This window comes from Leucopleurus acutus (assembly GCF_964270905.1).
Source record: "Leucopleurus acutus genome assembly, chromosome: 4".
Lineage (NCBI taxonomy): Eukaryota > Metazoa > Chordata > Mammalia > Artiodactyla > Delphinidae > Leucopleurus > Leucopleurus acutus.
In genome coordinates, this window is record NC_139146.1 from 69,181,554 (window position 1) to 69,196,938 (window position 15,385).

Consider the following 15,385-nt stretch of genomic DNA (forward strand, 5'->3'; position numbering starts at 1 on the left):
ATATGCCCAACTAGTTACAGGAATAGATTAATTAAAGCCTAAATTTATCTTGCCTCTTAACAAAACAGACATTTTGGAAACTATTAAGCAACAGGCTTTAAACTATAGTAAGACTATTTTTGTTCCTCTCAGAATTGAGAGAGCTCCACACACTCATGTTCATTAGAGGTGCCTCTAACAGAACTCCACCTTTAACATGATTTTTGTGCCTGCTCACATCTTTTAAAAAAAGAGAATATCATTAAAATTGATAACAAAGTCGTAAAGCTGACCAAGTCCAAATTTAGGAACTGGGAAAGGCGATATAGAACACAAGCCTAAGACTGTGTTTCTAGAACATTTCTGGTCTGAAAAATGTTAATAGCACGTAATTAAGACCATATCCTCAATATGCATTTCAAATCAATTTGCTAGATAATAATTCTTTAGCCACAATGAGCAAATAGAAGCCCTGTTCCTCAATGTTTTTGGTTAATTTAAGGAATGTAACATTTTTGTAGAGGGTTAAGAAAAAGTCAGTTCTTTCTGTATTTAAGTTCAGGGTCGGTAGATCTAAACACTTCAGTGTTAATCTCTTCATTCTTCATAAATGCTATGCAGCAGAGAATAAAATGGTTAAATGTAATATTCTTCATTTTTTTTCACCTTGTATTTAAATTACTTTGATGGTTTCCATCTTAGTTTGTAAATCACCAAACCTAAATATAACTGGAGTTTTATTTAATGTTTCATCAGGAAATGAATTGGATCAAAGATAAGGTAAAATGGCCTTTTCTTTTTTAAATAATAAAAAAATTAAAAATAAATTAATTTGTTTTTGGGAGTAAAGTTTCTTGGAAGTCAATCCAATGAAATCATTGTTTTCATATGTTTCATATGTTTTCAACTAACTCTAGTCCAAACAGAGCATAAAAATAAAAAGCAAAAAAAAAAAAATCAAATTAACAATATTTTCTAGGCAAAAACATATTACATAAATATTAGGCATTAGATTAAGCTACCATTACAAATGATAGGTTATGTTTAAATAAAATATATATTAAAATTATTCCATCTTTGAAATATGAATCACAGAACTTATAAATTCAAAATCATAATAGGATATATGTAAAAATAAAGAAAATTAAAGTACAAATATATAATACTATTTTAATATACTGAATTTTGCAACTAATCTGTTTTACATAAATTTACATATATTAATCTGAAAGCTGCTACTTTATTTACCCAAGAAAGCTGTAAAATAGTTAAAATAACTATTCACATTTTAACCATTGGTTTCTCTGCATTTTAAATTTAAACTTCATGTTACTGAAGGACAGTCGATTATATTGGATTTAGTCAGACTTCTTATGAGTTTTGCCTAGTAAGTAGAATTTATAAGTAAAGATAGCCAACCCAGTAAACCAGATTGAACAAGGCAAAAGCTGTTGGGAAAAATATTCGAGAATAGGAATCAATTTTGGCAATGCGTATATGTATCCTCCCTTCCCTCCATGATCCTGTTCTGCAGTCTTCAAAGCAACAGAAGAAGCTGGCACAATCTTTTCCCTCCAAGCACTGGTACCCATAATCATCTTCTCCTTGCGGCAGAGAAAGGCTATTCATTGGAATGAGAGTAGATCCTGGATGGAGTCCAGAGGACATCTGAGTAAAATAATAAATGAGTTTTGAGAAAAAAAAATCATAAAAAAGATCAATTTGTCCCCTCAAGGCAAACTCTGAGAGACTGACACGCAGTAAAAATGATCTTATTTTCCAAAAATCAAATGAATACCCAATTCTAACATGTTTTTAGATTATAATTTACCTTGTAGCACATAAAAATATTATTTTACATTCCAAAGATTTTGCAGGGAAAAAAACACTCAAAATTAAATATATATTTTATACCTTTAGAAAGTTGTTCTACTGAATTATTGTTAACCATGAATCTAATTCTAAAATGAGAATAAACTATATTTTTCTATGATATTTTACAGTAAAACATTTACAATGCTATAAACATGTGTTTGTTTGCTATGGTTTATTCTGTACTTTATTTTAGTAATAATGAGAACAAATAGTAAAGATGACATTCTGATAAAGCAGAAAACTTTGAGGAGCTATGAATGAATAAAAAAGATATGAGGTCTGGAGTTGTGGATAGGCACAAAGCATCATATTTGGGAGACAGAATGTGCAGGAGGTAAAAATTCAGGTTGGGGAACAACTGGTATTCAAAATTCTGCTAATTCTACCAAAATTCTGCTCATTCCAGCTATCCAGCTGGAATTATATTACCACCTAATTTTTGTGATGGTTGTGCTGAATAAACTTCATAACATGTAAAATGATCCATGCTTTGTCTTGCCTAGTAGTAATAGTTATTATTTTTACCAAGATTTTTTGGGACACATATCAAACTAACTCTTGATGATACCATGTTCTGAATAATACTTAAATAAGAACAAGAATTTTTAAAAGTATAAAAAATTGAGCATGGCCAGGATACTGTGGAATATTAAAGCCAACACTTTGGAACAATCACTTTGGAGCAATCACTTTGGAGTCAGGATATTGTGCAATATTAAAGCAGTTACTTAGGCTGAAATTCCAGCTCTGCCCAGTAGAGTCCTGTAACTTTGAACAGGAAATGTCACTGCTCTTTTGTGTCTGTGTCTTTTGCCATACCAAAGCCACGATAACAATACATAGATCTGTTTGATGAGTAAATGAGATGATATACATAAAACACCAAACAAAATATTTGAAACATAGCAACTATTCCCTTGCCAATTGATAATAGTGTTGTAATTGTCATTGCTACTGTTGATTCCTGGAGAGGATATATCATAATTGACTATGAAATATGTGCTAAAACAAGCAATAATAACAATAAAAACAACAACAAAAACTTGGACCTCATCAAAAATGTTCCTGGAAAGAAATACATTAATGAACGCTTGAATAAAATGGCAAGTAAAATATGAGTGAGGATTGCCGTTTTAGTAACTCTTCATCTCTCAGGACTTCCACATATTTCAGGGATTATTTTAAAATGTGAATCTCACAATTTATTATAATCAGTGGTGTCATTATGTAAACACTGAATACAATGCTGAGATTATAACAATTGTTTTATCCTGATTTTAAATTCTAATGAAAATGTTTATAAAATTTTTTCATCCTAAATTTTGAAATAAATCTCAAAGCCATGAAAATTAAACATTGTATGAGAAAGATTTTAAAAATTAAACACAAAAAATGATAATTTTTAAAAATTTGGACCCATTTCATTTCTGAAAAGAAACATAGAATCTGACCCACTACATATTAAACATTCAGTAGATGCAAAGAGAAGCAAATAATCACATTTAGTGATATTTTAAAAAGATAAAACCATCACACAAGTCATAACATCCATATTAGGAACAAAATATGCAGCCTGAAGATAAGAAGCCATGCCCTAAACACAAATGCATGACTTCACTTGCCTAGATATATCATGAAAAACGGACGTAGTATGTTATTAAATGTTAATGACAGATCTTTTTTGAGATTGACACCTGGAGATACTCGACTAGACTCCTAAATTTTAGTGGAGCACTAAACTTACGTATAAAAATGAGGCAAATTGGTATTCATTTTCTTGTTACTTAATACTTAAATAACATATGTTCCAATGTTAACCAGAGTGAAAAGTGGTTAAAATGCAAGTTTGTTAGTCCGCAATTTCAAGATTATATGGCATAAGACACATTCCATATATCATTCAGAACTGCCATAAATGGGAAGATGGTGTGTTTGTTAGAAGATATCAGTTGTGCATGAGAGGTATGATTAAACATTAAAGTACACAAAAATGGAGGAAAACTGCAAATGGTTCATTTAAAACATTGACCAATCCCTGGTGGTCAAAATCATGGAGAGCTTCTTATTGCAGTGACAATTTAGATTGACAATTTTCTAGTTTCCTGCTGCCTCCCCCAAAACGCCACTAATTCATAAATTGAAAGAAACTATGCTTTATTGAATGATGAATGTGACTAGGAATGAATTTTATATGTATTGAGAAAAATAGCCAAAGAGCTGACACAGTATCAGTTAAATAAAATACTTTCGACACATTTGTGACCTTGGAAACCACTGAAAAATTAATTGGAACAATATAAACATTATATGCCTTATTTATCTGAAGTACAACAGCAAAACCCACCTTACAATTTCTCAAATAAAAATCCTGCTGCCCCCCAAATAGCAAACATTGAAAAAATAAAATAGATCCATTTAAATGACATAAAAAGAAACAACACAATTGAATAGAATTTCCTTTTACTTCAAATGATGTAGTTTTGAGAATATACCATTTTTTTGTTATTTTAAAAAGTCACTAAGAGTAGCTGAACTTAACATTTTGAGAAATCCATCCCATTCTCACTATTAAAGATACATATGTGTCTGGTTATATATTAAATACTCTTACTTATAGATTAATCGTATAGTTAAATATACAAAATATATTTTAAGCACCAAGACCAATAATATAATAACTATTTAGATCATATACTAATACAATTAATAATATTAAGTATTAGCAATATGATTAGCAAACATTATTAGGTCATGTTATTGATACTATGAAATATTAACTAATATCACTATTAATTTCTCATTCAAAAAGTGGCACATGAGAATGCCAAACTAAGCACAGATTTTCTCCAATCAACTTTCACAAAATCCCAGTTATTTATCAGTGAGAATTTCAAAAATTACAAGATCTACATCAATGTTTAAAAATAGACATGAGGTGGATTTTGGTGATTCTGAGTTGTCAATTTTGGTACTCCAAGAATTAGAAGTTAATGGAAATAATTATCAGAGGAAAGTAAAAAATAGAAAGTTAAAAAAAAAATTTCTGAGGGTTGGGACCAAGGCTGTGAAGCAGAGAATTGTATTCTCACTTGTACATTTATATACTGTTTGATTTGTTCATTTGTTTCAACCATGCACAAGTAAACTTCTTACTGTATTTCACATTTCACCAATATCAAATAATCCTTCCTAGGAGCTTTGCCAATTACCATTACTGGGAAGAAGGTTTATAATTTGTGAAACTGTGTATTGATTCATCTTTTCATTATTTTTGTGCTCTGAAAGGTAGAAGAATGTTTATTCATATAGATATGCACTGGCTGAAAATACGATATTTTTTTTTGTGTGAAGAAAATGTTATGGTTGGGTATTGTGGGCAAAAACAAACAAACAAACAAGAAACAAAAAACACACCCTTCCACACATTATTTCCACTCCAATGCCCTAGTCCCACTCTCAGTAATATATGACTTATTGAACTACTGCAATAGTCTTTATCTCCTTGCTTCTTTTGCCATTCAAGTATATACTCCATGCTACTTATAATTATCTTTCAAAAACATAGAAGCAAATATGCCATCTTGCTTAAAAACATGCATGGCTTATCAGTGCTGACAGTGCAAAATCGAAATTTTTAACATGGTACTGGAGACTTTCCACTTCTCAGCAATAAACCACTTTTCTATCCTCAACTTGGATATTTTCTTTCCTAAGATTCCTCTTTTCTATAGCACTGTCCAAGAGAAGTTTTTGCAGTGCTTGAAGTGTTCTGTATCAGTATTGTTCAATATGGTAGCCACTAGTTACATGTAGCTATTAAGCAGTTGAAATGTGACTAATGCTACTAAGATACTAAATTTTAAATTTTGGTTGATTTTAATTAATTTAAATCAACCTCGCCATATGGCTAGTGGCTACTGTATTAGACGAAAAGCCTGAGAAATATACAAATCTACTTTGTATTCTTATATGTATGCCTCAACTTGGCTTACATGGTTCCTTCTCTCTCAAATATTCTTGATAATTTGTTTTCCTGAAAACTGCAACTTATTCTTTAAAGAACTACTTCAATGATGCCATGCTTTCTTTGTAATTTTCTCTATCAAATTCCCTTTGGAAGAGTTAGTTTACATACATTTTGAATAAATTATTTACAATGAAATGAAAAAGGCCACCCACTGTACTGTTGGCTCACAATGACATAGCCTCTTCTCAACACTATGTGCTTGTTAGTGCTTCACAGACTGTATTACATGATGTCTCGAGATTTCCTCTGTGCATAGGACAGGCCACTTTGTTCAGACTTTGTGGTACCTATCTCTATTTCAATAAGAACATCTTTAAATATTCTCAACTTATATCTATCATAGAAAATATTTTGCTGCCGAAAAGGTATTTGAAACCAGTCACCTAACTGCTACTTCCTTATAGTGTCTTTGTCTACTTTTGGTTTTTATATTGGACTGTTATTTGTACTGTACTTTATTATCTTACATTTACACTTCTAATGTATTTTTCCACAACTAGATTCAAATATCCCTGAAAGCAAAGAACACATTGTGTCGTTATTTTCTTCATAGTGCCTTGTTCATGGCTGGTGAAATAAACTTCCTTCATTTAACATTTTAACCAATTGAGAGATTACAAATAAGTTCTACCTCAAATGGGTAGATCAGGCTCCTGATGTAGGTATAACATGGTTTTCTGAGATTTTTTTTTATCATCAATGGGCTATTTGAGTTTCAACAAGAACTACTCTTTAGTTAGCTGGTTTACTACTATTGCTTTTCTGAGATCTTTACATGTTTCATAAGGATCTTGATTCTGTACTTCAATGTAGTTAACTTATTAGATTCTCGTGAAAATAGATATTGATACAAACACACGTGAATCATATTCTTAATGAGTAGAAATAAAAACCCAATAAAATATATTGGATGGTAATATGGACGAAGTCAAAATGTCACTGACTTTCACAATAAAAAATAAAGGAGAAAGAAACAAAGAAATATGGACATAAGTAAGGCCAGAAGGAAGAAAGGGATAATGGAAAGAAGGAAGGAAGGAAGAAGGAAGGGGGAGAAGAAGGAAAGGAGGAAGGGAGTTGGAGAGAGAGAGAGCAAGAAAAAGAAAGAGAGAAAAGGTCCAATATATCATGTGGAGAGTAAGGTAGAAAGCATCTTTATTAAGTTATATTTTTCTTAGAGGGGTCATTGAAGCTAAAAATCTATTGTGTTCAAATATCATCTCTTCCTGAGTAAAATAAATTGGAGTTTTCTGGGATTCTCAGCTAAGCAGTCAAAGAGATGTCAAGAAGGGGATTTTAGTTTCTTTTAATAACAGACATGTTGACTTTTCAGTGACTCTAGGCAAGATCTTTGGTCCTGGCCTATTGCCATAAATAATTTGGTGAAGAAAAGGGAAATGCTGGATTTTAAACAACTCAGAATTTTGAGCCTATAAAATAAAGTGGGCAGATGGAAGGACAGAGATAGAGAGAGATAGAGATAGAGATAGATAGATAGAGAGAGAGAGACAGAGAGAGAGAGAACGAAGATAAACTCACAAACAATTAAAACAGGTGTAAAGGCAAGATGCTGCAAGATTTCTGGGTCTAGGCTTGCATTTGATCCTCCTGGCTGGAACAGAAGAAAAACACAGATTCCACAAAGCCCTTAAATAGAATATTTTGAGACAACAGCAAGCAGAGCTATCTATTCTTCATAAAAGTGTGCTCTGATTTACCTGATTGGCAAGACCATATGGCTAAACACTGAACTAGTCAGGGAGTCAGATTTGATTACTGATCCAATTTTTCACTTAAAGTGTCATTTTGTATTGAAAAAGCTCACGAAGCACATAACTGAACAGAAAGAAACTACTATAGAATTTTATTTTGGACGGCTCTAAAAATATTTTTCTTACCTAGGTAGTCAATTACATATCAATTTAACTTTTGCTATTTGCAGTTTAATGCTTCAGAGCGCTCATTTATTTTTTATTCCTTAATTTTTCATCTTTAATATTTTGCTTCTTGGGTTTGGTGCTAAGTTTTAAATACTCAACATACAGGCATTTTTTTCCTAAATAACTATTCTAGAACAGTGCCTAGAACATGGGTGTCCTTAATTAATATTTGATGAATGAATGATTAAATGAATGTCATAATGTTAACGCTCATACTCCAATGTTTCAGCTTCCTGAGTAAATGAGACATCTGGTAATGTGGTTGAGAGCACATGATCTGGAGTCAAACTGATTATCTGTAGTCCTACAGTAGCCACTTATTGGTTGAGTAGCCTTAGATAATATTAGTACCTGTATTACATATTCTTAGAATGAAATTCCAGAATCCATGTGAGATTGTACATTGTCTGGTTTATAATGTTAATTATTTTTATTCTAAACATTTTCATTCACAATTTCCAAAAATAAAATTGTCAAGGTATTAATCAAGCACAGCTGTGGATGAGTAAATGATGAAATGGAAAATTCAGAGAGGATGTTTGGCTTGGATTAAAGGAAGATAGTAGAAAACTTGTGTTTTTCTTTACCTAAAAAATTAGCAAATGGATTTTAAAGCTGAAATCATTGCCCCCTGATGCTTTGTCCACTCAGAGGCCATAATAAATCCTATGGATAAGCTAAAATCATGTCAAGTTGAGAGAGTCACATGTTAATTCTACCGTGTAAGTTCTGAAATGTGTACCACCAACAATGTGCTCTCCTTCCTTGGGATATTGTGGGAATCTGGAACCAAATACACAAGGCTTTGGTCCTTGGAGTATAACATAAAAGGTAAAATATAATTTAAAAGTATGGTAAAGTTTTATAAGGAAACTAATGAAAAAGGGGGGAAGGGAGAAAAAGCATTGAATCTTAGAACTTACAAATTTAGGACATAACATGAAAAATCCCATGCGTCATTATGTACATGCAATGGTAGGTTTACAAGCTTGCCACTCATGCATAACTGTTTTATATAGTCCTCAAGTATGTTGGCATTCTGGAAAAAATCTGCTTTAAAAACATTTATTGGAATTAGCAGTGAAGTGTCTTTTTTGTTAATATTGGAGAAAAAGATGTTTACTTTTCTGAGTCCTATGAAAACAGGCCACATAAAGGAAGGATTACAAGCTTGACCTCTGTCATCATAAAAGACCTGGGTTTGAGTCTTGGATCCTTGACTTCCTAAGTTTGTCCTTGTGCAAATTACTGAACTTGTATGTATAAGGTGCCTAGGGGCATAAATGAAATTTTGCATATAAAGGAGTTCCTGGAATACTCAGTGTTAGATATTACTTTAAAGTTGTTATAATTGCCATTATGAAAAGAAACTATAGTTAATCATCCAATACTTAAGTGTTTTAGAATCAGTAGAGTTAATTCTAATTTATCAACTTGATGTGATGTAAGTTAAGGTAGATATATGCTTGGGAAGGGGGAGTAAGTGAGTACAAATATACAAAAGCCAAACATATCTTCTCTATGACATAGAAAGCTATGTCTTTCAAACACAGCTGAATACTAACATTAAAGAGAGATCTTTATCTCTAAAAATTAAGTTAATTTTGTGGGGTACCAGTGTAAGAAGTCCAAATCCTATCACAAAAATAGATTCAAAGAGAGAGTTTAAATAATTTTTAGGTACAAAGAATTTACGACTTGTAGAAAATTTCACAGCATAATAACCACTCTTTACAAAGTTGATCCAAAAGTCTTTTCTAGGGAAAAATATAAGAATACTTTTGCTGGTGGGCAATGTTAGGTACTCCAGTTTCATCTTAATATTTTTTTATCTTTTGTCAAGGTACCACTAGCAACCATATCAGTCTAAGAAAGTATAACATGAGAAAAGAGTATCTCTAACAGTAAATTGTTGCTTATAAAATAGAGATTTTTTTTTAACATACCGAGGCCTTATTTTTTAGCTTTCTTTCTCTAGTAGTCTTAACTTTTTTGTTGCTGGTAAAATAATGCAAGGTACCATACTCCATCAAAGCTGCAAAAACAAAAATGAAACAAACAGAAACAAAGAGATCCATCGCAGTCACATAAGAAACCTTAGGTAAGGACTTCCTGGCAATTGTACTCAGAGTTGTCATAGTCAGAACTGTAGTGATACCTGTGGAGGGAGGGAAGAAAAATAAATGATGAAAAATAAGACCATTTTTATTCTTCCAACCGATTTGGCAATATTGTGAGCAGAAATAAACAATGGAAACAAAAGCATATAATTACTTGTGATTTACAGAAAAAAAAAAATTCTGGTAACCATAGCTACATTGTGTTCAATGTGTTCTTTGTGTCTCTGTGTGTTCTAATCATCTAAATTCTCCAGACCGCAGGTAGTTTACTCCCTGTACCTATTCTTCCCTTCCTCCATAATAATAGACTATCCAATTTTTAGCTAGTCTGCACCTGCCTGAAAGTACAAATTTATTTGCCAGCTTCTTTTAGCTATGTGTGCCCACAGGCTGAAATCTAGCCAAGAAGAATTAAGTCAAGGGTGTAAACAACTACCAAAAGATGTCATTAGAAAGATAGGAAATGCTCTTCGTTCCCTCTTCCTAATTGCATTTTTCTGGAATACAATAGCCAGAGCACCGGAAGCCATTTTAGACCTCTACCCAATTTAATCTACAGTGATTTGAAGTTTCGTGCCACACACAGTTAGAAGTAATCCAAACTACTATAGAATTTTTTTTTTTTATTACTTGAATTAGACCTATTTTTTTCATCTCGGTAAAGAATACAGGCAAAATGATATCAAGGGAATACTTTAAAAAGACAGAGTAAATCTTCATGTTTTGAAGAAGTCAACATATAAAATTAGAATACCCGCCTGGGCCCCAGGCCTGTGTATGGATCTTTGCGGGTATCTGTTTCTCTTTATCCATGGCCTTCTTGTGGTTCTTACCACTACTAATTTTAGGCCCCCTAACTCACAGCTGCACATGTTATGTCTCTTCTGATCTAAACTGCCTTAATTCTCATTCTTTGCCTTATGAAAGAAGGCACCATTAGTGGGATTGTTTTCTCTCCAAAAAAGTACTAAATATAATGCCAAATGAATCTTAATTTGGTCAATTATTTATAAAGTGGCAACATCTGGGTTGAAAAAATAGAAAGTGCCTCTTTGATATGGTAAAGGCAACATCCACCTCTTTCCCTCATGTCTACACTGAAACATGCCTTAATAATAATTCCGTTCACATGCCCATCTTTTCATTTTTATCGCTTAGGGTTGAAAAAATTAAAGATGATACACGTATAATGAATTGGAAGTCATGGAGGCAAATTAGGTTCAAATTCTGATGTTCCCGCTCTTAACTCTGTGACCTCAGGGAAGTTTCTTAACTCCTCTGTGCCTCTCATCTAAAAAATGGGCACAGTAATGTAATAAATTTTGTATAATATATTTATATAAAAGGTATTTACTTATTTTTTAAAGTAGATGTAAAATCCTTCTTCCTTTCTAATACTAGCATTTAAAATTTCCCCTCTAAGCATGCTTTAGCTGCATATTACAAATATTTATATGTTAAATTCTTATTAAAATTAAGTTTGAAATATTTTCTAATTTCCTTTTTGATTCTTCTTTAACCCAAGTGTTATCTAAAGGTCATTTAAATTTTTTCCAAATAACTGAGGCCATTATTAATCTGTGTTATTTTTATTCATTTTTAATTTACTTTCATTTTGGTTAGAAAATATACTCTGGAAAGTTTTAGTCTTTTGAATGTTATTGAGATCTTGGTTAATGTTCTGTATGCATTTGAACATATTGTGTATTCTGTAGTTAGGTGCAGTGTTTTATAAATATCAATCAGGTTAAGTTTGATAATTGCATTCAAATTTTCTACATCTTAATTGATTTTTCCATGTAGTTATTCTATCAGTGAAAGAGTATTAAAATGTTCAATTATTATTGCAGATTTGTGTATTTCTCCCATTATTCCTGACAGTTTTTTTTTTTTTTTTTTGTGGTACGTGTGGCCTCTCCCGTTGCGGAGCACAGGCTCCGGACACGCAGGCTCAGCGGCCATGGCTCACGGGCCCAGCCGCTCCGCGGCATGTGGGATCTTCCCAGACCGGGGCATGAACCCTCGTCCCCTGCATCGGCAGGCGGACTCTCAACCACTGCGCCACCAGCGAAGCCCTCCTGACAGTTTTTGCTTCAATTTTTTTTAAGCCAAAATTATATTTAAAGGCTTTTCATATGGTAAGTGCGAAATAATTTCAGTGACTACCAGTCTTCTCTCTTCCTTGATTTGTGCACTATTTTTTTAATAACTTATTAAATCATAACATTCCCATAGTCAGACAAAGGTAGCTTTCCCAAGGTACTCCTGGCTTCCATAAAAATGTCCCATCCCAAGTAGAAAAAAAAATCTTAAGGCCAATGTGTTCTTTGATTTCATTATCAATGACAGAATTAAATTTCACTTTACTAAAATACTATTACATTTCTATTGCATAAATTAAGGAAAACTATAGCAGAACTTAGCTTCTACACATTTATTTCTTTAATTTAGTAATTATTATCACAGAGTTTAGCTTAAAAATAATATGGTGGATTTCCTTTTAAAACAAGCACTCCACTAAAACATAAATGTTTTATGTTTTAACATGAACAAGAGCACATCACAATTTGTTCACTGTTAACACTGCAGCACCTAGGATGCTGCCTATTTCACATAAAGCATTTGATAAATGTTTGTTAAAATACAATCTTCAATAAATGGGCTCAGGAAATTGTCCTTCAATGATGGATGTATGGATGTATGTATGTACACTTAAAAAAAAATCCTTGATCCTCCAACTACGTAGAGTCCACAGTTGTAAGAGATACTCTTTAAGTTAGATCTGGCTATGGCTTATCCTTATAGTTGATATGGTAATATTAAAAATATGAATTCATGTAAAAACACAATTCCACTATTGACTATTCTCTTTCATGACACTATGGCATAGGCTTTTGTCTTCATATAACCCTAATGGTAGAAATAATCCATCCAAATTTTCTTTGGGAAGAAATATAAGAATAATATTTAAGAACAAAATATAATATTTGGTATACTCAGAGAAGCATACAAAAAAAACTAAAGTAATTTGATTACCTTGGAACATAAAATAATTTGAAATAATTGTAGGAAACAAAACTCAGATATGAGTGCATTTTATCCCCTAGCTATATCTACACCTCTATTTAAATTGCCAAGGAGTTGAATTTCCAAGTATAGAACTAGGTACTTCAGATTTTATTTTGCTGCTTTTATGTAATTTGCATTTTACTATATTTACTAAATGGAGTTAGTCACCAGCTACCATAGAAACCACATGAAAACCTCTTTATTGTTGAAACTAGAAACTGTCCCAACTTTCTTTATGTTTTTAGGACACAGTTATCAGTAGTGAGATTCATATCTTATACGGATGTTGGGAATTAATCAATAATTCATCTTTGTATATCAATACATAAATTTAGGTTATCATTTTCTTTTAAACCAATGTATAATAATTAGACACATTTTCTTATGACTCTATTGCAACACATTGCTAAAGAAAAGATGAAAAGTCTATTTTATCAAGTATGAATTACAAATTACCCTTTTAATCAGTGTTATTGTACAGGCAACTCTCAAAAATATTCACAGACTTATTACACATTTTATAGATCACAGAAGCCTGGAAACTTCTTGCTCCTTTCAGCACCTGCCCTTTGGAACCATTGACTGTTCATTAGCACCATTGTAAGAGAAGGGGATTTCAAAGCTTTCTAAACACACACCAGTCAATAAATACTGGCTATTAGTGATTTGGCTAAAAAATAAAATCTTGATAAAAAGTGATTGAAAATATTGATCACATTTAAGATTCAGGGATTATGTATGATTTTCATGCATTAATTCTTACTTAGTTTTATTCTTCCCTTGACCTATGTTAAAAACATTTCTGAGATTTCAAGCTCTTTACAATTCTTTTTCCTACTTGTTTCATATATTCATTTCAACATCATATTGCACTAGAGTATCTGTTCATTTTTGTCAGACTGCAGTTAGAGGACTATTTCTAACATATTAAACTGTAAACTTTTATCACATTAAAATGTTGCTAAAAGTCATATGACACTATAGCATATATTACATGTCATACCCAGTGATGTTCTTGCAGGTACTGCATCTTTATTGATCCAAAAAGACACCCAGGAAAGAACAACTGTCAGAATACATGGAATGTAGGTCTGAATAGTAAAATATCCCATTCGTCTGCTCAGGTCAAAAAAAATTGTCATGATAATATAGTCCCCTGGAAGAAAAAAATATGTTTTATTTTGGCTATAAAATACATATAAGTATAGGATTCCAAACCATAGATTTAAATACAAATGCCACTGATGCTAGGATTAATCACTGATTTGTATTTCCTTCTTACCAGAGATTGTGTGAGAGATTTCAGTTGTGTTCCGTAACCCTACAAATGCAAATTGATATAATCTCCAGTATTTAGGATCAGCCACTTCTACAGAAGGCTTTTTCCACTTATACTCAATTTCATTTTTAGGGTATCCATCTAGGTAAAAATTAAAATTAAAAATATATACATTAGCAGATCCAAATCTGTTACTGTTGCAATACCAACATCCAAAGACAAATTCTTTTGAAATTTGTTCTCATTTTTATTATATGTCAAATATAGAAAAAATACTGCATAAAATTTATGAGTATAGGTTAAGGAATAATCATAATGATTAAATAATGATAATCCATGTTGACTCCATTTAAATCAAGAAATAAAATCTTGCTAGCCTTGGGAAAAACCATGTGTCCACTCCAATATAGTATTTCCCCTCCCGACCACAGGTAACCACTAACTGATTTCTGTGATAATCCTCCCCTTGTTTTTTTGGTTATAGATTTTTTGATAGGCAATTCTGAAATATATAGCTTAGTCTAGTTTCTTTTTGAACTCTGCTTGATTGTTAACATACTGGATGCATTATTTTATATCTTACTTCTTTTAATATCATATTTGTAATAGTCATCCATGCTGTTTTATGTAGTAGTAGTAAATTTGTTGTATTGTAAAGATGTGCTAAAATTTATTTATCCATTTTACTGTGTCCACACTTGTAATCTTTTCTGTTGGCTATTACTAACACTGCCGTTAGTTATGTTATTGTACATGTCTCACAATTGTATATGCAAAAGTTTCTCTGGTATATATACCTAGGTATGTAGTAGCTGGGTTGTGGATTACATATACTTCCCACTTTATGAAACAGCGTCAATCTTTTTTCCATAGAGTGTATACTATACTCATCTCTCACCAACCAGAGTATGAAAATATATGTGGATCCATATTCTCATTAAAGTTTATGTGGACAGTCTTCTTTATTTTCACTGTAGAGTGTACTTTATTTCACTTTTTTCCTGATTATGAATAAAACCTAGAAAAATTTTCATGTGTTTATTAGATTCTTTGGTTTCTTCTTTGGATAACTGCTTGTCAATTGCCCATTATTTTA

General features: G+C 31.9%; 1 protein-coding gene across 2 annotated transcripts in view; it reads right to left on the bottom strand.

Annotated features, from left to right (window-relative positions):
• Positions 1-1,377: 1,377 nt before the first annotated feature.
• The window catches only part of GABRG1 (gamma-aminobutyric acid type A receptor subunit gamma1), a gene marked incomplete at both ends in the record, with an annotated part of 62,778 nt that continues 48,770 nt past the window's right edge, over positions 1,378-15,385 (bottom strand). Inside the window, 4 exons of one of the 2 annotated variants that reach the window (XM_082838974.1) lie at positions 1,378-1,647; positions 9,768-9,979; positions 14,014-14,166; positions 14,293-14,430. In XM_082838974.1, coding sequence (XP_082695100.1) covers positions 1,378-1,647; positions 9,768-9,979; positions 14,014-14,166; positions 14,293-14,430 — 773 coding nt within the window. The remainder of the gene's footprint in view (positions 1,648-9,767; positions 9,980-14,013; positions 14,167-14,292; positions 14,431-15,385) is intronic. The other variant, XM_082838975.1, reaches the window with a different exon arrangement.